This window comes from Balaenoptera ricei, chromosome 7, assembly GCF_028023285.1.
Source record: "Balaenoptera ricei isolate mBalRic1 chromosome 7, mBalRic1.hap2, whole genome shotgun sequence".
Taxonomy (NCBI): Eukaryota; Metazoa; Chordata; class Mammalia; order Artiodactyla; family Balaenopteridae; genus Balaenoptera; species Balaenoptera ricei.
In genome coordinates, this window is record NC_082645.1 from 4,072,673 (window position 1) to 4,095,497 (window position 22,825).

General features: G+C 40.8%; 1 protein-coding gene across 1 annotated transcript; it reads left to right on the forward strand.

Moving 5' to 3' along the window:
- Positions 1 to 17,301: 17,301 nt before the first annotated feature.
- Positions 17,302 to 20,176, forward strand: LOC132368438 (nudC domain-containing protein 1-like). The gene is given in 6 exon segments (XM_059927099.1): positions 17,302 to 17,419; positions 17,556 to 17,729; positions 18,012 to 18,943; positions 18,945 to 19,025; positions 19,154 to 19,212; positions 19,780 to 20,176. Coding segments are annotated over 6 exon segments (1,761 nt in total).
- The last annotated feature ends 2,649 nt before the right edge of the window (positions 20,177 to 22,825 follow it).

Sequence of the window (22,825 nt, forward strand, 5' to 3'; positions counted from 1 at the left end):
AGCCCAGGCCTAGATGACTTTACTGGTAAATTTTCTCACATCTTTAAGGAAGAAGATATACCAATCCTACACAAACTCTTTCAGAAAATATATGTATTAGTTTGCTAGGGCTGCCATAACAAAGTATCCCAAACTGAATGGCTTAAACAACAGAGATGTATTGTCTCACAGTCTGGAGACTAGAAGTCTGAGATCAAGGTGTCAGCAGGGCTGGTTCCTTTTGAGACTGTGAGGGAAGGGTATGTTCAGGCCTCTCTCCTTGGCTTGTAGATGGCTTGTTTTCTCCCTATGTCTTCACCTTGTCTTCCCTCTGTCTGTGTCTCTGTGCAAATTTCTCCTTCTTATAAGGACACCAGTCATATTAGATTAGGGCCCATCCTAATGATCTCATTTTAAGTTGATTACCTCTGTGAAGACCCTATCTCTAAATTAGGTCACAATCTGAGGTATTAGTGGTTAGTACTTCAACACATGAATTTGAGGAAGGGACACAATTCAACCTATAACAGTGGATAAGGAACAAATACTTTGCAACTCATTCTATGAGGCCAGGATTATCACTCAGATATCAAAGACAAATATTTCAGAAGTAGAGAAAACTAAAGACCAACATCTCTCATGAAAACTGATACAAAATTTATGAAAATAATATTAGCAAACTAAATACATAAATACATATATTTTGATTACACATGATGACCAAGTGGGAATTACTTCAGGAAAGTAAGGTTGGTTTAACATCTAAAAATAAATTAATATTATATATCATATTAATAGAATTGAAAAAGTTACTGAAGCCTTTACCCAGGAATAGGCTAGAGCAAGAAATAAAAAACAACCAGGTGACTTCCCTGGTGGTGCAGTAGTTAAGACCCTGAGCTCCCAATGCAGGGGGCCCGGGTTTGATCCCTGGCCAGGGAACTAGATCCCACATGCATGCCACAACTAAGAGTTTGCATGCCACAACTAAGGAGCCTGCATGCTGCAACTAAGAAGCCCACGAGCAGCAACTAAGGAGCCCACAAGCTGCAACTAAGGAGCTGGCACAACCAAATAAATAAATAAATAAATAAAAAGGCAACCAGATTGGGAAAGGAAGGAGTAAAATTGTCCTTATTCACAAAATATGAATATCAAAAATCTGATGGAATGTACAATAAACCTACTAAAAGTAATAAGTTTATCAACATTGCAGAATACAAGCAACAAACAATCTACAAATGAAATTAAGAAAAAATTCCAGTTGCAATAGTCATAAAAAGAATAAAACACTTAGAGAAATACTAACAAAGTAAGTGTAAGAGCCATACACTGAGAACTTCAAAAGATTTAAAGAAATGGAGAGACATATCATGTTTACAGGTTGGAAAACTCAATATTGTGAAGATGGCAGTTCTGCCCAAATTGATCTTTAGATTCAAATGCAATCCCTCTCAAAATCCAGCAGGATTGCTTTTATAGAAACTAGCAAGTTGATGCTAAACTGTATATGAAAATGCAAAAGACCTGAACTAGCCAATATAAGTTTGAATAAGAGAAGCAAAATTAAAGGATTCACATTACCTCATATCAAAATTTACTATAAAATACAGTAATCAAGAAAGTGTGGTATTGGTATAAAGATAGATATATTAATCAATGGAACAGAATAAAGAGTACAGAAATATACCCCTACATTAATGGACAATTTATTTCTATTTTCAACAAAGATGCCAAGACAATCTGCTGTAGAAAAGACAGTTTTTTCAACAAATAGTGCTAATACAATTGAATATGCATACGCAAATAAAAAAATTTAGCCCTTACCTCACACTGTACACAGATATTAACTTAAATGGAGCATAGGCTTCAGTGTAGATCTAAAACTATAAAATGTCTAAAAAAGCACAGGAGAAAATCTTTGTGGCCTTGGGTTAGGCATAGAGCTCTTAGATTTGACATGAAAAGCATGATCCATAAAAGAAAATACTGATAAATTGCACTTCAACAAAATTTAGAACTTTTGCTCTTCAAAAGATACCATTAAGAAAAAAAAAAGATAAACCATACACATGGAGAGAGTATTTGCAAATCATGTATTTGATAAAGGATTTGTATCCTGATCAAGCAAAGATAATTAGAAGGCAATTAAAAAATATGCAAACAACTTTAGTAGACATATCACCCGAGAAAAAATATGAATGGCTCAACATCGTTACTCATTAGGGAAATGCAAATTAAATCACAATGAGATACAACTCACTGCCCACCCACTATAAGGCCTACAGTTAAGAAACAGACAATACCAAGTGTTGGCAAGATTCTAAAATGGTGTAACACTTAGGAAAATAGTTGGAAAGTTTCTTAAAAAGTTGAACATATACTTAACAAATGATATAGCAATTCTACTCCTAAGTACCTACTGAAAAGGAAAGAAGGCATATGTCTACACAAAGACTTACACGTGAATATACAAAGTAACATTATTCATAATAAGAAAAAACTGTAAGTAACCCAAATGTCAATCAACTGGTATACAGATAAACTAAATGTGGTACACCTATACAATGGAGTGCTATTTAGTACTGAAAAAGAACAATCTACTAATACTACAACATGGATAAACCTCAAAGTCATTATGCTAAATGAAAGAAGCCAGACACAAAAGACAACATATTGCATAGTTCCATTTATATGAAATTTCTAGGAAAGGCAAATCTACAGAACTAAAAAGCAGATCACTGGTTGCCTGAGCCTGAGGTTAGAATGAGAAGTAACTGTAAAGGGACACAAGGGAACTTTCTGAGTTGATGGAAATGTCTTAAAACTGGATGGTTGCATGACTCTCTCCATTTGCAAAAATGATTGAACAGTATACTTACCTTGGGTGAATTTTTTTGCATGTACACTGTATCTCAAGAAAGCCTTAAAACTAATTAAAAGTAAAAAATATTAGAAAAGAAATAGAAAAGTTAATATATGTGTATTAAATGCTGCAGAAACAAGTGATGTGGGAATGGACATAGAAAGATAAAAAAAAAATTTAAAGGAATAATGACAATTTGCTAAAGCTTGGAAGGGGCGGGTGAAGGAGAGGAATCAAAAGTACCACGAGTTTTCACATCAGAAGTTGGTAGACTGAGCTGCTCTCAGAGTGTAAAATATCACTAGGAAGTTTGGTTGAGTTTGACAGGCAATTGGAAATGCAACCCTGGAGCCCAGACAGATGTCAGTTTGAAGGATGCAGATTTGGAAATCATGCACAGGGCTGAAATCATGGGACTGAATGAGATCATGAGAAAATTATGAGCAAGCGGGACAGGACAGAACCTTGTAGAATACACATCCCCAAGGAGCCTGAGAAGGAAGAGTTAGAAGGAATTTAAAGAAAGAAATATCTCCTGTGCCTTCATGAGACTCACCTGCCAGAAAGTCGCAGTGGTGGCCAACTCACAAAGAAACACAGGCAGGAAGGAGGCAACAAATCCACCAAGACTGTAGTATTTCTAGAAAATAAAGATAGAAACATGATACATTTTGCCGTTTTTGCCTCACTCCTTAAAATAGATTTATTAAGAGGTAGGATGGGGCTTCCCTGGTGGCGCAGTGGTTAAGAATCCACCTGCCAATGCAGGGGATACGGGTTCAAGCCCTGGTCCAGGAAGATCCCACATGCCACAAAGCAACTAAGCCCGTGAGCCACAGCTACTGAGCTTACATTCTAGAGCCGACAAGCCACAACTACTGAGCGTGTGTGACACAACTACTGAAGCCTACGTGCCTAGAGCCCGTGCTCCGCAACAAGAGAAGCCACCGCAACGAGAAGCCTGTGCACTGCAAAGAAGAGTAGCCCCTGCTCGCGGCGACGAAGACCCAATGCAGCCAAAAATAAATAAACAAATAAAATTTTTTTAAAAAGAGGGGGGTGAACAAAGTAAAAGGGTCATGTTGCCAACAAAAATAGAAATGAGGGTTTTTTTTCATGATAACCAGGAAAAATAAGGAAACAATGAACAGGCTGGGGAAACAACATAAACAGGCCTGAAAGAGTTAAGCAACCTTGGTTATTCTTTAGCTGTTACTATCTTATTCTTTAGCTGTTACTACTAACAAGCACTTGTAGCTAGACGTGTCCTTCCCAAAGCTGATTACTCTCTGACTCCATACAAATTACCCTTTGCACCTGGCATTTCTTCTCCCCCTACACTGCCTTGTAGCACTCTTCATTCCAGAAAGAAGGTCATGGGCCGATAACTTCAGGGACACCAAATGCGGTTGCAGAGCCACCTGATGCCAGCTTTGGCCATGAATTTGCAGAAGAAAAGAAATGCAAGACCTTCACTACTTTTGATCCTTATCATATACCCCAGACTGCGAGCCCCACGTATAAAATCTTCTTTGATTCCCCAAGGAGGGGGGCACAGTTCTTGAGGCGTTAGCCTAGTGTCTTCCCTTTGCCTGGCAAAGAAGATAAAAAGCCTCTCTATTTCTTATCTTCCAATTCTCTGTCTCCGTATTTTTATTCGGCATCAGTGCACAGGGAGCCAGACTTGGCAACAGTCAGGGGAAGGAGAGACAACGGAGGTCCCTCCTCATCTGCGTTTTTGCTTTCTGCAGTTTCAGTTACATAGAAAATTCCAGAAACAGAAGTTTTAAATTGTGAGCTGTTCTGAGTAGCGTGATGAAATCTCTTGCAGTCCTGCTATGTCCTAGCGGATGAGAATCACCCCTTTGTCCAGCCGTCTACAGGGCGTAAACGCTACCTGCCCGTTAGTACAGGAAAAACATAGCATATGTAGGGTTCACCCCTCTCCGGGGTTTCAGGAATCCACTGGGGGCCTTGGAACGTATCTCCCATGGATAAGGGAGGATTACTGTACATGGAGAAGAGAAAAAGGTGGAGATGGGGAGTTTTATGTGGGGCTAAGTTGACATTCTCTGGGTGCTGTGCCTGCCCCAAGAGGATTCTCTGGCCCTCATCCCTGTCTCCACCCTGCTTCCCGTCCAGAGCCTGACCTTGTTTGCTGGGACAGCGACACAGCCCTCTTCTTGCGTCTGCACCCCTCCAGAGCAAGCACCCACCGCTCTGCCTGTGGCCTCCCTCCCCCCGTGGGGCGGGGCGGGTGGGGGAGGGGGAGGAGGGTGGTCCGGCCAATAGCTCCTCGGATCTTAAAGAGGTGCAGGTTCTCAATATAATCATCAAAAACCCAGTGATAAATGCAATACGTACGCCTCTAACCACAGCTTTTGGCTATAAAGGACATTATTGGAACAATTGAAAACACCTGAATCTGGATGGTGGTAATATGTCAATGTTAATTTCCCAATCTTAATGATTGTATTGCGGTTATGGAGGAGGATACCTTTCTTTGTAGTCACTAAAATATCTGGAGTGATGGAGAATCATGTGGGCAACTTACCCTCAAGTGGTTCAGGGGAAAAAATGTTCTTTGTACTATACTCGCAACTTTTTTATAAATTTGAAATTGTTTCAAAAAATTTTTAAAGCTGTATGTTAGCGGGTAGGTTGGTTTGACGCTAACGTTTTTGGTTGATGGGTTAGTAGGACCAAACAGAACGAAACCGGCGAGGGAGGTATGGAAGGAGGGAGGTTGGGTCCCCTGTTTCCCCGTCCTGGTTTTTGTAGACCTCCGGGTTGAAAGACTGGAAGTAACCCTGTTTGCCTTGCAAAATGTAAACAAAGACATTACCCTTAAACAGTGTAATAACGTGCTTTCCTCATCCCAGCTAACAGCAGGGGCTCCAGCAATCAGACCAAATAAGTTTAGTCAGTGTCGCTGGGGAGGTTCGCTCCCACAAAGAAAGGCAGTTTAAGTAATTAGCCAGTCTTTATGGCAGGATCATCTCCTGGGCTCAGCGGGGTCCAGGGAGCACATAGCTGTTAGGGGAGGAAAACAATCCTTCATTTTCACACTCTCTTCTTCTAACGCAAACTTTCAAAGCATGCTCAGAGAGGACACTTTTCCTCATTGCCTTTCAATGTCCCAGATGGAAAGAAGCTGATGGCTGAGCCAAACCAGCACATGCTGACAAGCTTTTGTTTCCTCTTCGGGTTTGTTTGCTTCCCAATGAAAACAGCTTTGTTGTTTTTCCAGACTATAAAAGTGATCCATGCTTGTTATTAAAACAAATTTAGACAATAACAAATAAGGGTAGCTATAAAGTAGACAGTTAAAATTATCTATAATCTTCCCAGAGAGAGCTATGGTTCATAATTTAGTGTATTAACCTTCAAGTTTTTTGTTTTTAATTTTTTTTAAAATTAATTAATTAATTAATTTATTTTTGGTTGTGCTGGGTCTTCGTTTCTGTGCGAGGGCCTTCTCCAGCTGCGGCGAGCGGGGTCCACTCCTCATCGCGGTGCGCGAGCCTCTCACTGCCGCGGCCTCTCTTGTTGCGGAGCACAGGCTCCAGACGCGCAGGCTCAGTAGTTGTGGCTCACGGGCCCAGCCGCTCCGCGGCATGTGGGATCCTCCCAGACCAGGGCTCGAACCTATGTCCCCTACACCGGCAGGCAGACTCTCAACCACTGCGCCACCAGGGAAGCCCCCAACCTTCAAGTTTATATAATTATAAATAAAAATATGGTTATAGTAAACTAGCTGCATTGTAACCATTATAATCTTTGTTTTCCTCTTACTCTATCATGGGCATCTTTACATGTTAATAAATATATATTCGTGATGTCACACCACAAAGAATCCTTTGCCCAGACAACCCAATAGAAAAATGGGCAGAAGACTTTAGCGGTCTTTGGGAGCAATGCCCAATAAACATTAAAAGAATGCTCTAGTCATCAGGAAAATTCAAATTAAAACCACGATCACCCACCAGAATAGCTAAAGTGAAAGAGACAGATAAAAAGCACATGGTGGCAAGCATGTGAAGCAATTAGAACCGTCACGCAGTGCTGGTCGGTTGTAAATTGGTACAACCACTTTGGAAAACTGTTTGGCAATATCTCTGAAAACTAATCATACGTATACGTAGAGTTCAGCAGTTCTAGTCTTAGGTAAAGAGCGAACAGACGTGCATATACTTCTTCACTGAAACACAGTTACAAGAATGTGCATAGCCTCACTATTTATGATAGCACCAAACTGGAAACAACCAAATGTCCAGGTATTGTAGAACAGATGTGAGACAGGCTGGGACCTGGGACCCTTTGCTGCAGTGCTTGCCCCTGGACAAACATCTCCTCAAGCAACAGAATACAAAGAAACTAAAAGGGACCAAAATAACTGCGCTCATGCCCAGTTGGGGCAAATTATGAACAACGAGATACAAAAAGACCAAATCCACCTGCCACTTCTGAGGAGCCAGGAGCAAAGGCAGGGAACTTTGCATGATCCCTGCACATAGCACCACCAAAGGGGTGGGCAGACCCCCTAAGCCACCCCTTCAGCCCGACCCCTGGACACACCTCTACCCTCACCCCACATAAGGAACTAGTTTGCGCCACCCCACTCAGGGAGTGAGCAAGGGAGACTGTTAGTTGTTTGCGCTCCCTCCTGCGGCACCACCAGTCGCAATAAAGCCTTGCCTTTTATCAATTCCTATTAATTAAAGGAGTCCAAGAACCCTGGTTGGGGGGCTTCCCTGGTAGTGCAGTGGTTAAGAATCCACCTGCCAATGCAGGGGACCTGGGTTTTATCCGTGGTCTGGGAAGATCCCACATGCCGCGGAGCAACGAAGCCCGTGCGCCACAACTACTGAGCCTGCGCTCTAGAACCCGCGAGCCACAACTACTGAGCCCACACGCCACAACTACTGAAGCCCATGCACCTAGAGCCCGTGCTCCACGACAAGAGAAGCCTCTGCAATGAGAAGCAAGTGCACTGCAACGAAGAGTAGCCCCTGCTTGCCACAACTAGAGAAAGCCCGCGCGCAGCAAGGAAGACCCAATGCAGCCAAAAAAAAAAAAAAAATACAGATGGCCAAGAGGCACATGAAAGGATTAAAAAAAAAAAAAAAAAAAACCCTGGTTGGTAACAGGTGAACTGTAGTATATCTATAATGGAATACTATACAGTAGTGAGAATGAATGGACCCCAACTACACATAATAACATGGATGACTTTCACAGACATAACATAGAGAAAAAGAAGCCAGCCACAGAAGATTACACACTGTGCAATTCATTTATAACAACATCAAGAGCAAGTTTACTAACCATGATTAGGTCAGGATAGAGGTTATCCTTCTCAGGGGATGGGGACTTCTGGGCAATGGTAAACCTGTCCTTCTTGATTCGGGTACTGGATAGAGAAGTGTATTCACTAAAGTTTATCAAGCTGTGCCCTTAGGATCCGTGTATTTTTCTGTATATAGCATGCCAATAAATATACTATACACAGTAATACTACCAATAAAATTAAACGAATCAACTCTCCAAAGCCTGGAATCAATTGGATTATATTCAGACATTTTTTTCTTACAATCAAATTGTAGGAATTTCCTAATTTTTAAGGCAAAACCTACATCCAAACTACATACAATATTAATGGCATTTCCATTTTTTAACCCTCTTTAGCTATTATGACCCATATCCGCCTGTCCCCTCTCCATAGGCACTATGTTAAGTCATAAAGAACATCCCAATCCTTGACCCATAGAGCCGCCCCCAAAAAGCTAGAACAGTGGTTCTTACCAGGTGGTACTTTGCAGTCCCCTTAAACTCGCGTGCATCTAGGTGAGTGTAAGCTAGGTTGTTATTAATTGTACATTGCCGCGATGTTATGGATTGCCACCTAGATTCTGCCTCAGGGCTGGGGCACTCATTTCCCAGCTCCAGGGGGTGTTGCTTCTTCAGGACTCAGGAGAGTCCCTTCCCAGAAATTGTTCTTGGTAGAATTAAACTGCCTGCTTGGTTTATGCTTCTTCCTGGGGCAGCTCACATTCAGTGACTGGTGTGGACAGAATAAAAAGGCTGGCCCGTGCCTCAGTGGGGGATGACTCTGGAGGCCCACCCCAGCTCCAGGGTGCCCCATGATTTGGCTAAAGCCTCTGTTAAAACTGTATCACAGTTCAAAGTTTCCCTCTATCCAATCTTGCTTTCCTTATTTCCTCCCAGATGTTATGTCTAAGAATATCTCCTGTAAACTTTCTGTACACAAATCTCCATCTCAGCGTTTGTTTCCTAGGGGACCTGACCTGAGATGTTCACCTATGAGAAAGAATTCAAAATACATGTCACATCGTTGTAAACCAGCATTGTCCAGGATAGGCTTTACGGAAAAGGTAAAACCTTAAATCCATACAGAATTACAATTTGGGAGAAGCCAACTTAAAGCTTGCTGGATAACGAACCACCAGGAAGCCTCAGGTCAGAAGCATAGATGGGCAAAGTAGATTGGGGAACCATTGCTCATGTTGGCCTCACCAGAGCAGAATGGCTTTGTTGGGAAATAGAGACACGAGGTTTAATAGACCCATGAGGCTGGTTGGGAAAAAAAAATCTTGGCTTGAAGTTGGTTTTAATAAAACAGGGACCTTGTGCTGATTTTTCAACAGGTGATTGATAAAGGTAAAGCTGCTTTTGGATAAATCTAGCAACAAGGTAACAAGACTAATTGCAGGTGAGACTGACAGCTTGAAGACCAGTATGGCAGATGGGGCCACAATCCCAGGGAAAGGCACCACTTGCCCAGACTGCAAACAGCTCACAGGGTGTTCATAAGATGAGAATCATCTTTCCTATCTGAAGGGCATCATGAGAAAAAGGAATTGGCCTTGTTCAGTGGGGCAACACCAAGGAAGCAAATATCAGTGAAATGCAAGGAAACGCATTAAACCAGAGAGCTATCCAACAATGAATTGGACTTCTCTTTGGCAGAGGTGAGCTCATATCCCTGGAGATTTTTAAAAAGAGGCTGGTGGCTTACTCATTAAAGATAAGAGAAAGCCAGCAATGAGTAGAAGGTTAAACAAGAGTCCTTCCATCTTCCTTTTAAGTCCTCTGTAAAAATGAAAAGAAAAGCTTAACTCCACCAAGAAAAAACTGGCTACATTTTAGTGATTTATGGAGATGGGGGGTGAAGAAATATTTTCAATTACCTCCAAGTTTTCAAACACAGAGGGTAAAATGCAGTTGGTAAAACTGACCTCAATGTGAAAGTGTATGGCCCTTTTTTAAACAATAAAGTAGAAAGTCTGAGTCTACTTCCACTTGAAGTAGAAAGGATGCCTACGGTGTCTTACATCAACCGCAAGATGGGAGCAACACGGTGGGGTTACATGCCTCATTTCCATCCAGAGCTCACTCCCGATTTTCAGAACGGAGCTTCCCACTGCCAGCTGGCTCACAGAGGCTCCCTTTTCCTTCACAGCTCCTGCACCATTAGAGGAGAAAAGGGATTCTGGGCAGCAGCAATCCAAGACTTCAAAGTCTCCTACTAGTTCTTTCACCTCACTGCCACCTGAGCGGGGATGGAGAGTCTCCAGAGCTTCCATCATGAAAATGTGGGTATCTTCCTGCTTAGCTAGAGACAGCTTTCCTCTCAGCTGCTGGTTACAACTGGGCTCACTCATCCTAGGTCTTTTAAAGAAGCCATTCATTTGTCGAGAGCTTCTCTGATGACTCAGATTTATTCTGGAGTTTGTCTCTTTGAAAATGTATCTTTATCCAGAGTTAGAAAAGGACTGCGTGGTATTTTATTATATTTATTATAATAAAGATATTTTGCTTTCTCAAGTTTGATTTTATTATACTGATATGCCCCCTCTTCCCCAACCACTTCTCTGAGGACTGTGATTCTTTAGGGTTTCCCACTTAAGAAGTTGATATTTTTGGTTCATACTCAAAGGAGAATAAAAACAGAAGGAATTTGGCTCACGCCTTCACACTGTGCACCTCCAACTTTTGCACGTGTGACATTTGTTCCCGGAATGCCAATCCAGTTTTCAGAATCCCTCACAATCACATGAGAGCACAGGTCATCTGGTCTACTACACATCAAAAGAGTTAAGAGGCACATGGGCACCATTGTGTGTTTTGGGGTTTCCTGCCTCAAGTTCGTGTGTCTGAGACCAGTTTTGCCCCTGTTGCAGTACTAACCACAGAGGTAGAAAGGGGAAATATATTTTCAATGGAGAATTTCACATCGAAGAGGAGAACACTCTTTCAGCAAAAACAGAATACGACTGCAAATGTTTTTCAACGAGTTGAGAAAAAAACACCAAGAGACAATTTTAGAAATGTTTAAAGACAAGAGCAAGCTCTCCAAAATTGTCATTAGAGTCAACCTGGGTGGAACACCAATGGTGAGGTTTTCATCTCTGTTTGATTTCTCCAGGCTAAAGGACAGATATGAATGTGGTAGGGAGGGTTATGCTTTTCAAGGGCACCCACCACCCACTGCCTAGAGAACAGAGTTTAGTGTAAGGTCCTTACTTGTAAACCAGTGGTGCTGTGTATTCATACACGTTTGTGTTCTTTCAGTGACAGAAGTTCTAAAACAGCTTTTCCCTTTGGAATCCTTGATGTGTAAACCTTCCGTGTGATGTTGGCTCATTACTGTGTGAATGAGGTCAAGGTCATTAGTTCAGCATCCTGGGGACCAGTTTGCTGCTCTGTTTCACTGCCACAGACCACAACCTTAACCTCATTCAGCAACGGTTTGACTGTATTTAGTACATTGGTAGTCACGAGAAAACCAGGTAGAAAATACTTGTGTTTCAACTGGGGGAAGCTATGTGTAATACTCATGACAATGTGGCTTTCTCACCCCATCCGCTTTTTTTCAGAAGGTGTTTTTTAAATTTTAACATATATTTATCCAATCTTTTAGCAATACATTTCCACCTTTTAACAACAGTAAATCAAACGTGGGCAGGAATAAGTCTCCCTCACTTGCCTATGCATCCAATGTCCATCTTCACTGCAGGAATCTACTGTTCTTGATTTTTATGAAAATTACAGAGTTTCTTTCTATGTATGTTAGGAATATGAACATAGATATTTATTCCAATTTTTCACACACACAAAATAATCTAAACCTTGTTTTTTCTCAATGAATAATATTTTTTGGAGAGCCTTCCACATTGGCACATAAAGAGCTTCCTTCATTCTTTTTCATGGCCTTGCAGTATTCCATTTGTTCCACAATTTATTTAAGTCTCAATTGGTGGACATTTGGGTTATTCACAGTGCTTTGCATTTTTTAAAAAAGGGTCAATGAATAACCTTATACATACATCCTTAGGGTGTTTCTGTAGGATAAAGTCCTAGAAGTAGAACTGGGAGGGATATGCATTTGTAATAGATATTGCCAAATTGTTTTTCATAGGAATTGCCTTATCTCTTTAACATATAACATGGAATTTTAAAAAAGGATGTGCCCTTACCTCACACTATACCAAAAAAATTAACTCAAAATGGAACAAAGACCTGAATGTAAGAGCCAAACTATAGAACTCTTAGAAGAACACATGGGTAAATCTTCATGTTCTTATATTTGGCAGTGGATTCCTAGATATGATACCAGAAACACAAGCCAATAAAGAAAAAATAGATAAACTGAACTTCATCAAAATTTAAAACCTCTCTGCATCAGAGAAAACTACCCAAAAAGTGAAAAGAAAACCCACCGAATGGGAGACAATATTTGCCAACCACTTATCTGATAAAGATCCATTATCCAGACTATATAAAGAATAGTTACACTTCAACAACACAAATAACACAATTAAAAAATGAGTAAAGAACTTGCATAGACGTTTCTCTAAAGAAGATATACAAATGGCCAACAAGCACAGGGAAAGATGCTCAATATCATCAGTCATCAGGGAAATGCAAATCAAAGCCACAATAATGCACAATAATTGAATATACTTTATGCCCATGAACTGTACACTGAAAATGGTTCCAATGGTAAATTTTATGTTATGCATATTTTGCCACAATTAAAAAAAATTAAAACATAGACCCTAAAAACAAAACAAACAAGCAAACAAAAAAAAACACACAATGAGATACCAGTTCAACCTACCAGTATGGCTATAATGGAAAATAAAAAGAAAGAAAAACAAGTGGTACTGAGAATGTGGAGAAATTGGAACACTTGTACATTGCTGGTCAAAATGCAAAATGGTGCAGCCACTCTAGAAAACAGTCCTCAAGTTACCATTTGACCCAACAATTCTACTTCCAAGTCTATACCCAAGAGAAATGAAAACATATGTCCACACAAAAACTTATGCGCAAATATTCATAGTAGTATTATCCATAATAACCAAAAGGTGGAAACAACCCAAATGTCCATCAACTGCTGAATGGATAAACACAATGTAGTGTATCTATACGATGGAATGTCATTTGGCCATAGAAAGGAAAGAAGTACAGATACACACTGGAACATGGATCAATCTTGAAAACATTGTATTAAGTGAAAGAAGACAGTCACAAACTACCACATATTATATGATTCCATTTATACGAAATGTCCTGAATAGGCAAACATGTAGAGATAGAAAGTAGATTAGTGATTGCTTAGGGCTGGGGAGGTCAGGGGAGTGGGAAGTAACAGCAAAGGGGTGGATGAAAAATTCTGAAATTGACTGTGGTGATGGTTGCACAACTCTGTGACTACACTAAAAACCATTGAATTGCGTACTTCACATGGGTGAATTGGGTGGTATATGAATTATATCTCAAGCTGCTACCAAACAAACGTCATCTAATTACTAAGGAATCTGGTTACCTGACAGTGGTGGGATATCAAAGGTCGGGTTTTCATGATTATCCTCACTTGCGCCTATTGATCTTGACAGTCATCACCGGCCCAGCACGTCCAGGACACTCCCTGAAAATGCTCCACTTGAAGCACTGCGATCTGAGAACACCACCTGCCATTTGGTAATTTTCGACCAGTAAAAATGTGCTAACCACCACTTTCACCTGATTCGTCATCATTTAACTCTTGGCTTTTCTCCATATTGAAATGAACTATAAAATGAAAAAAAATGGGGCACTTTTTAGGAAAACAATTCTACAGACTACCCAAAGGTGCTTTAAAACAGTAGTTTTAGGGAACTCCCTGGCGGTCCAGTGGTTAGTACTCCGTGCGTTCACTGCCGAGGGCCTGGCTACACGGCGCGGCCAAAAATTTAAAAAAACCAAAAAAAACCCACAGTAGTTTTAGACACGGGTCAACAAGTTATGTGATTACTGAATCAAGTGACCAGATAGGGGCGGGGAATGCTTTGAAAGCCAATCGTCATTCATCTACGGAATAGCACAATTTATTTATTCTATTGTCAACTAAATCTTTTGATTGACCTCATAAAGAGCTTCTACAAGTCAATAAGTGGAAGGCCAGTAATATACTGGGGAAAGGACATGAAAACACAGTGCATTAAAAAAATGTAAAAATAAGATTTAGATGTGAAAAAGTGTCTCTCCTCCCACAGGAGAAAAATGCAAGTTAAAACTACCCATAGTTCCTCTGTCAGAGTGGCAAATACTAAAAAGCTTACGCATACAGTGGGTTTTCACAGATATTAATAAGATTCTTGCATTATTGGTGAAAAAATAAATTGCCACAGTCCCTGGAAGGCAATCAGATAGCATCTAACAGAAAGTACAAAGCCCATATCCTGTGATCCAGAAATTCCCCTTCTAGGAGTGATGCTACGAATGCACTTTTCTTTTTCCTTTGTCTTTTCTCCTCTTCTAATCTCCACTCTATGCCTCAAGTGAAGTCAATAAATGGGTAATAATTCCCTTAAGCTCTACAGAATTAATTTCTTTTTGACTATAGGAATTGGCAGCTCAAAAAAAAAAAACCCAAAAAAACCCCAAACACTAGATGCCTTAATACTTAAAGAGAAACCTTAAAAGTTCTTTTTATGAAGGTTCACAGCTATAAAAGTAATAAATGAAGCTCCTAAAATACTGCACTGTAGGTCGGGTTAAGAATCCTATTCAGTAAGAGCTGGCATTGCTGGGCCTAGGAAGCTGAGCCCAATTATGAGCATATGTGCTACCATAGCGCCCCCTGCTGGCCCAATGCAAAAACAAATTTACGTGGTGGGTTTTAGTCAACAGTTTTCTTCAATAGCTGCTCTAAAAACAGGGCATCTCCTGCGACTTGCTGATTATTACCTCTGTTCTCCTCTAGCTCTCAACTCTTTCTTGCATCAGATAGGCTTGCCTCCTACTTCTCAGTGAAGAGCAAGATCCCTTGAAATCTCACCTCCTAAAGAGATTTGCTCCTTTCACTACTCTTTCCTGGCTGTTTCCTCTTGGGTAGTTCTAGTTCTACCTGTTCTCCTCTTTCAGTGTGTCTGTCTGCCTCTGTACTGGCCACATACCATGTGCCCCCAGGGCACGGCGGCCTCGCACCCACCAACAACCTGCCATCCCCTCACTCACTGCCCCACCTTATCTGCACTTGGCCACTCCCCACTCATTCCTCAATCCAGGGTTTCTTACAAGGAGGTCTGTGGACCATCTACACACTATTCCCAGACTGCTTGCTTAAAATGCAGATTCCTGGGTCCCTGAATCCAACCTTCTAGAATCCTGGAGCCTACATTTATAACAAGTACCCCAGAGAATTCTTATGTGTTCACACACACACACACATACACACGCAGTATAAAAACCATCTTTTTTTTTTTTTTTTTTTTTTTTACCAAACCATACACTCTTATCCAGAAACTTGCCACACCTCCTAACCATTTAAAGAATTAATTGCAAATGACCCATTCTTGGCTTTCAAGCCTTTTGGTAAATTGTTCAAAATATCTACTTCCTGTCCCTTCCTGTAAGTGGATTATATATCCCTACCCTAGCGATGGCAGGTTTGGCCATATGAGGTGCTTTGTCCAATGAATGTGAGAAGTAACACATGCCTCTTTCAAGCAGGCACTGGGAGAACTACTGCAGAGTTCTGCAATATTCTCTTTTCCCGCAGCGAGAACTGATACCCTCCACATGGGGGCTGCTTCTTCAGCCGGGGCCCAGAACAAAGATGCAAGGAGCAGAGCTACAGGCAATCCATAATGGAAACCTGATATAAGTGGAAAATATGCTTATTGCATTGCTGTGATTTGGAGTCCTTTGTTACTACTGCTTTGCCTAACCTGACTGATACAAATACTTTACAGGCTGCTTTCCTAACTCTATTTCCCATTACTCTCTAATACTTATTCCATCTAAACCAATCCTGCCAAACTGGATGACTTGCTTTTCCTCATTCAGAAATTACTCCAATTCTATGCAGCCATTTGTTATCTCCTGCCTACCAACCTACCTCTCAAAATCTGACTTCAACCTTCAAAGTCCATCTCAAGTGCCACTTTCTGTGTAAAGCCTTTCCTCATCCCTTGATGGGCCTCCTTTCAACCCTATATAATGGCGACTTCTATAACCTGTTTATTTTTGTCGGTTTTTTTTTTTTTTGATACTTTTCTTATGTCCCCTCAAAACATCATAAGTTCCTTGAGATTAAAGATTATCTTATTCATAATGTGTTCAATGAAGCTTTGCAAATAGTAGGAATCCACACAAGTATTTGTTTAATTAAATTGGCACTTTCAACTAAAGAACTGCTGTTTAGTGTATTTATGATGTTTTTAAAGGTAGACTTTATGAAACACTTAACATACTCATTGAGTAAGCAAAATTAAGATGCAAGTAGAATTATTTCTAATAGCAAACATTACTGCTGAATGAAATATAGGTCAAAGTTTAATGAACCTGTGTGCATGTGTGTGTGTGTGTGTGTGTGTGTGTGTGTGTCTTATCTGCAAAAATGACCAGGTCTTGACCTTCATCCCTTGCTAAATCCAACAGGTTTTAAACCAAAACTTTATCAAAGAAAAACAATGTATCATAAAGTTAGTATTCCTATGATTACATGCTAAGGGCAATTTTTACACTTATGGCCCAAATTAGCTAATGTATTTTCTTACATTCAGGAAGATGTATTTCCCTGCTTATGATTAAAATTCAACAAATATAATTCCAATTTCAAAACAAATACCCAATAACAAAGTGCCGCCCCTACAAATCCTCGTAACAAATAGAGTCCTATCCCTGGTGATGAGCATCTATCTTCTTTTCCACTCCTCTCCTAGGAGAGGAGGCATTAACCTAATGCCTTCTGAAACATTTTGGCAGTAATTGCAATGGTTCTTCAGGTTTTTCTGAATCTAATTTCTTTTATTGAATCTAATTTTAAAAGTACAGGAGACAGGGATGGGAACCACGCTGCCTCCCAGCCACGGTGATACGCGTGAAGCGCGGACCTTTCAACACGAACTTTATTAATTCTCACGTTAGGACCCTGGAAGGCGATGGAGGTGGCCGCTAATTGCTCCCTGCGGATGAAGAGACCTCTGTTGGATCCCTGCTTCGAGGGTTATAAGCTCTCCCTCGAGCCGCTGCCCTGTTACCAGCTGGAGCTTGATGCAGGCTTGTCTGGAGAAATGCTCAGTCTATGTCTGATTATTCCTCACCACTGAGACAAGACTTTTCTGTGTACTCTGCCTATGAATCAGGAGTTTTCTCTGGTCTGCCTAGTGGGAACAGTGGCAGCTCCTCGCCTTGTCTGTGGCAGAAGTAAAACTTCGAGATGATCAGTATACACTGGAACACATGCATGCTTTTGGAATGTATAATTACCTACATTGTGATTCATGGTATCAAGACAGTGTCTACTACGTTGATAACGTTGGAAGAATTATGAATTTAACAGTGATGCTTGGGCTTCCCTGGTGGCGCAGTGGTGGAGACTCTGCCTGCCAATGCAGGGGACACGGGTTCGAGCCCTGGTCTGGGAAGATCCCACATGCCGCGGAGCAACTAAGCCCATGTGCCACAACTACTGAGCCTGCGCGTCTGGAACCTGTGCTCCGCAACGGGAGAGGCCGCGACAGTGAGAGGCCCGCACACCGCGATGAGGAGCGGCCCCCGCTTGCCGCAACTGGAGAAAGCCCTCGCCCAGAAACGAAGACCCAACACAGTCAATAAATAAATAAAAAAACAAACAAACAAAAAAAAACAGTGATGCTGGACACTGCCTTAGGAAAACCACGAGAGGTGTTTCGACTTCCTACAGATTTGACAGCATATGATAATCGCCTTTGCGCATCCATCCATTTCACATCTTCTACTTGGGTTACCTTGTCAGATGGAACTGGAAGATTGTATCTCATTGGAACAGGTGAACATGGAAATAGTGCTTCTGAAAAATGGGAGATTATGTTTAATGTAGAGCTTGGGCGTCCTTTTATCATAATTCACAGTATCTCATTGTTGAAAGCTGAAGAACATTCGATAACTATGCTGCTTCTTTGAACAGAGAAAGAGGAATTGGATATGGAAGGAAGTGGTTTCTATGTTTCCTTGGAGTGGGTCACTATTAATAAGAAAAATAAAGATAATAAAAAATATGAAATTACTAAGCATAATATTCTCCGTGGAAAGTCAGTGCCCCATTATGTCGCTTTTGAGCCCGATGGGAATGGTCTAATGATTGTCTCCTACAAGTCCTTTACATTTGTTCAAGTTGGTCAAGATCTTGAAGAAAGTAAGGATGAAGACATGTCAGAGAAAATCAAAGAACCTCTGTATTACTGGCAACAGACTGAAGATGATTTGACAGTAACAATACTGCTTCCAGAAGACATTCAAATACAGTTTTTGCCTGATCATGTCAACGTTGTGCTGAAGGGTCAGAGGTTTCTGGAAGGAAATCTCTATTCATCTATGGATCATGAAAGCAGTGTATGGACAATTAAAGAGAAAAATAGCTTGGAGATTTCCTTGATTAAGAAGAATGAAGGACTGACATGGCCAGAACTAGTGGTCGGTGATAAACGGGGAATTTATGAGACAGCTCAGTGTGCTGCAATAGCTGAACGTTTGATGCATTTGACCTCTGATGAACTGAATCCAAATCCAGATAAAGATAAACCTCCTTGTAATGCTCAAGAGTTAGTTAGAAGAATGTGATATTTTCTTTGAAGAGAGCTCCAGTTTATGCAGATTTGATGGCGGTACATTAAAAACTACTCATGTGAGATCTGAGGTTACAGGGCAATCAACTAGCTTGAAATCCAAGGAAAAACAGGTACCACCAAGGAGAGATTGGATAGGAGAGCTGGTTCATCTGAACATGGGGAGAAGAAAGGATTGCCATATAAGTGGGGGAATCTTGGAAGCAACCAGTACCTTTTCTCTGTCATAGTGGATCCTAAAGAAATGCCCTCACATATATACAATGGAATATTACTCAGCCATAAAAAGAAACGAAATGGAGTTATTTGTAGTGAGGTGGATGGAGTTAGAGTCTGTCATACAGAGTGAAGTAAGTCAGAAAGAGAAAAACAAATACTGTATGCTAACACATATATATGGAATCTAAGGGAAAAAAAAGGTCATGAAGAACCTAGTGGCAAGACGGGAATAAAGACACAGACCTACTAGAGAATGGACTTGAGGATATGGGGAGGGGGAAGGGTAAGATGTGACAAAGTGAGAGAGTGGCATGGACATATAAACACTACCAAACGTAAAACAGATAGCTAGTGGGAAGCAACCGCATAGCACAGGGAGATCAGCTCTGTGCTTTGTGACCACCTAGAGGGGTGGGATAGGGAGGGTGGGAGGGAGGGAGATGCAAGAGGGAAGAGATATGGGAACATATGTATATGTATAACTGATTCACTTTGTTATAGAGCAGAAACTAACACACCATTGTAAAGCAATTATACTCCAATAAAGATGTTAAAAAATAATAAAAAAAAAAAAAAAAAAAAAAAAAAAGAAACGCCCTGCTTCTGTTTGCACCATGATGTTGATGCCCTACTCTGGCAACCACACTCCAGCAACCAAGACGACACGTGGGAGCATATCGCAATTTTCAATGCTTTAGGCTACGTCCAAGCATCAAAGAGAGACAAAAATTTTTTTGCCTGTGCTCCAAATTATTCTTATGCAGCCCTTTGCGAGTGCCTTCAACGAGTTTTCAACTATCGTCAGCCCACTCCCATGTCCACTGTACTTCACAATAGGAAGGAAAGCAGGCAAGTAGGGCAGGTTGCTAAGCAGCAAGTAGCAAGCCTAGAAACCAGTGATCCTATTTTAGGCTTTCAAGCAACAAATGAGAGATTATTTGTTCTCACTACCAAAAACCTCTTTTTAGTAAAGGTAAATACAGAGAATTAATTACTCCAACATGCTGGCTTCTCTGTACTGGAAAAGTATTCAGTGGTAGCTGGAAGGCTAGGCAGTTGTGCTGTAACCTGTTAAGTTTTATTGTGTTAAAATTATCTTGTATGAATTTATTTTTTAAAGGATACTGGAAATATATTCAAGATTATGAGTCTATAAAAGCTATGGAATGAAGCTGCAAATTTAGAGAAAATTAGCTTCTGTAAAAAATGTAAAGATAGTATTAGCAAGTATAATTTTTTAAAAACAGAGGCTAGAATCTCATCTTTCATATGAAAGATGTGCAATTCACTGTTTAAAAATAAAAATATTTATCATGTAAAAAAAAAGTATAGGAGACATTAGTTTTGAACTGCTTATCCATTTCATGCTGTATGAGGTTTTACTCTAAGCGGAAGGTAAAAATACTCTGTACTTATTAGGGACACCACGTTGTTTGCCAGAGCACCTCAAATTGGCCACCTGTGCTAGGAAAACACGCCATGTATTCAGCCCCTTCATTGTCACAGGAGGGGAAACATTTCTTCTACCAAAAACTCAAACGACACAAAAATGCATAAAGATTCCTGACCTCTTGTCAGTCATTTGCTATCTTCAACAGCAGCAATTTCTAAACCATATTCCGTGGAACAGAAACATCTCTACACGCACGGATGTTTAGCCAAAAAAGCAAGGGTTGGGTGGTTAGTGGTTAAGAATCAGCCTGCCAATGCAGGGGACACAGGTTCGAGCCCTGGTCCGGGAAGATCCCACATATCGCGGAGCAACTAAGCCCATGCGCCACAACTACTGAGCCTGCGCTCTAAGGCCCGTGAGCCACAACTACTGAGCCCGCGCACCACAACTACTAAAGCCCGTGCGCCAAGAGCCTGTGCTCTGCAACAAGAGAAGCCACCGCAACGAAAAGTCCGTGCACAACGAAGAGCAGACTCCGCTCGCCACAATTAGAGAAAGCACGTGCGCAGCAACAAAGACCCAAAGCAGCCAAAAATAAATAAATAAATTTATTAAAAAAAAAAAAAAAAGTAAGAGTTTATGGGGGGGATCAGTGATCAAATAAGTTTGAAGAAGACTGCAAATTGGACCCCAACCTTTCTAGGAAGTCATTATTTACATAGGATATTAAATCTTTCACATGATCCTGCAGTGAAAGCAGGAACACGTAAGCATATTTCCCAATTTATTCAACCATGGAATCAGCTTTTGGTTTTATGTTTTGTTTTGTTTCGGAACGCCCACTGAGTTAATCTCATGGGACGCTGGTATTCAGCAGGACTTGAATTAAGAAATAGTTTCATGCAGGTATGCTTAAGTAATCCATCTAAAATAAGTGTCAGGAAAGAAAAAGATCTGAGTTGAAAATTCAGGTTTACACAGGTACATCCAAGATTGAGTGGTTTCTCAACACTGTCCAAGAAAATAGGGTTAATAGTCCTGAATTAGCACCCAAAAGAAAAGGTCTCATAGTTATGTCCTTAATTTGATGGTTGAAATACTTCAGTGCATTCTTGGTTGAACTTCTGGGATTTTTTTTTCAGATTGGGTTTAGTGCAGCTCAGACTAATGCTGATGGTCAAGGCCAGGCTTCTTTTTCTCTCCATCATATTTATAGAAGTTTCATAATTGATGTTTCTTAAAGCACCTGATCACATTCTCCACACTGCTCACCAAATAAATTACTTGTAAGGCTCTTTGCCTACATAGGCTCACAGAGTTTATCATTCTGTATTAGGCTTAACTATTTGCATTCTTTTGGGGTATATACCAGAAATGTTTCCTGGCCGAGGAAGTGATAACTGCTCTCTCATTAAAGCAATTTTTAAATGCACCCACCAAAGTCATATTTTTTTAAAGGACTCGTCATCTTGATTAGGGTCCAGGTCATTCTGGAATAGTACAGACACTTAGAGATGATGTAGTAGTTGATCATTTAACTAAAGCATGATTACCTGCTATTTTTTGGTTTGAAGGTATAGTTACTTACCTGCTAAGGTTTTTTCTTAATCTTTTATGAAAGCAGTACCTGTTGTATATTTTAGATTCCCTTAGCTCTTGGGGTGATTTGGGTCTTTGTGGCTAGATTTGATTCCAGATGTTTCTCCTCAATGCCAATTTAAAACTAAATGTGTGTGGCAAGATTCAAGTGGAGATGCTCAAACAAGAGGAAGGTGTGAGCAGCCCAAAGGCCCCTTAAGAATGTCACATGGAGGACATCACCGAGAAGGCTAGATAAGAGGCTCCTGACTTCCCCTCCACAGAAGTGCACCACAACAAGGAGTAGCACCTGCTCACTGCAACTAGAGAAAGCCTGCACACAGCAATAAACACCCAATGCAGCAAAAAAAAACAAAAACAAAAAAACAAAAAAACAAAACAAAACGAAAAAAACAACAGGCCGTTCTATATAGGTGCACAAGCACTACCAGTGACTTTCCCCTCTGGCTTGGCACAGACTAAGCAAAAACACCCAGCTCTTGGTTTCTCCCTGATAGGGGCTAGACTGCATAGCTAACGTCCTGACTTTCCCAGCTGCTGCCTGAAGGTCAGGCTTCCAGTTAGCCTGCATCAGGGAGCTGAAGAACCTCCATAAGACGATCATTGGATTTTTCAGCAGAAACCTTGTAGACCAGAAGAGAGTGGGAT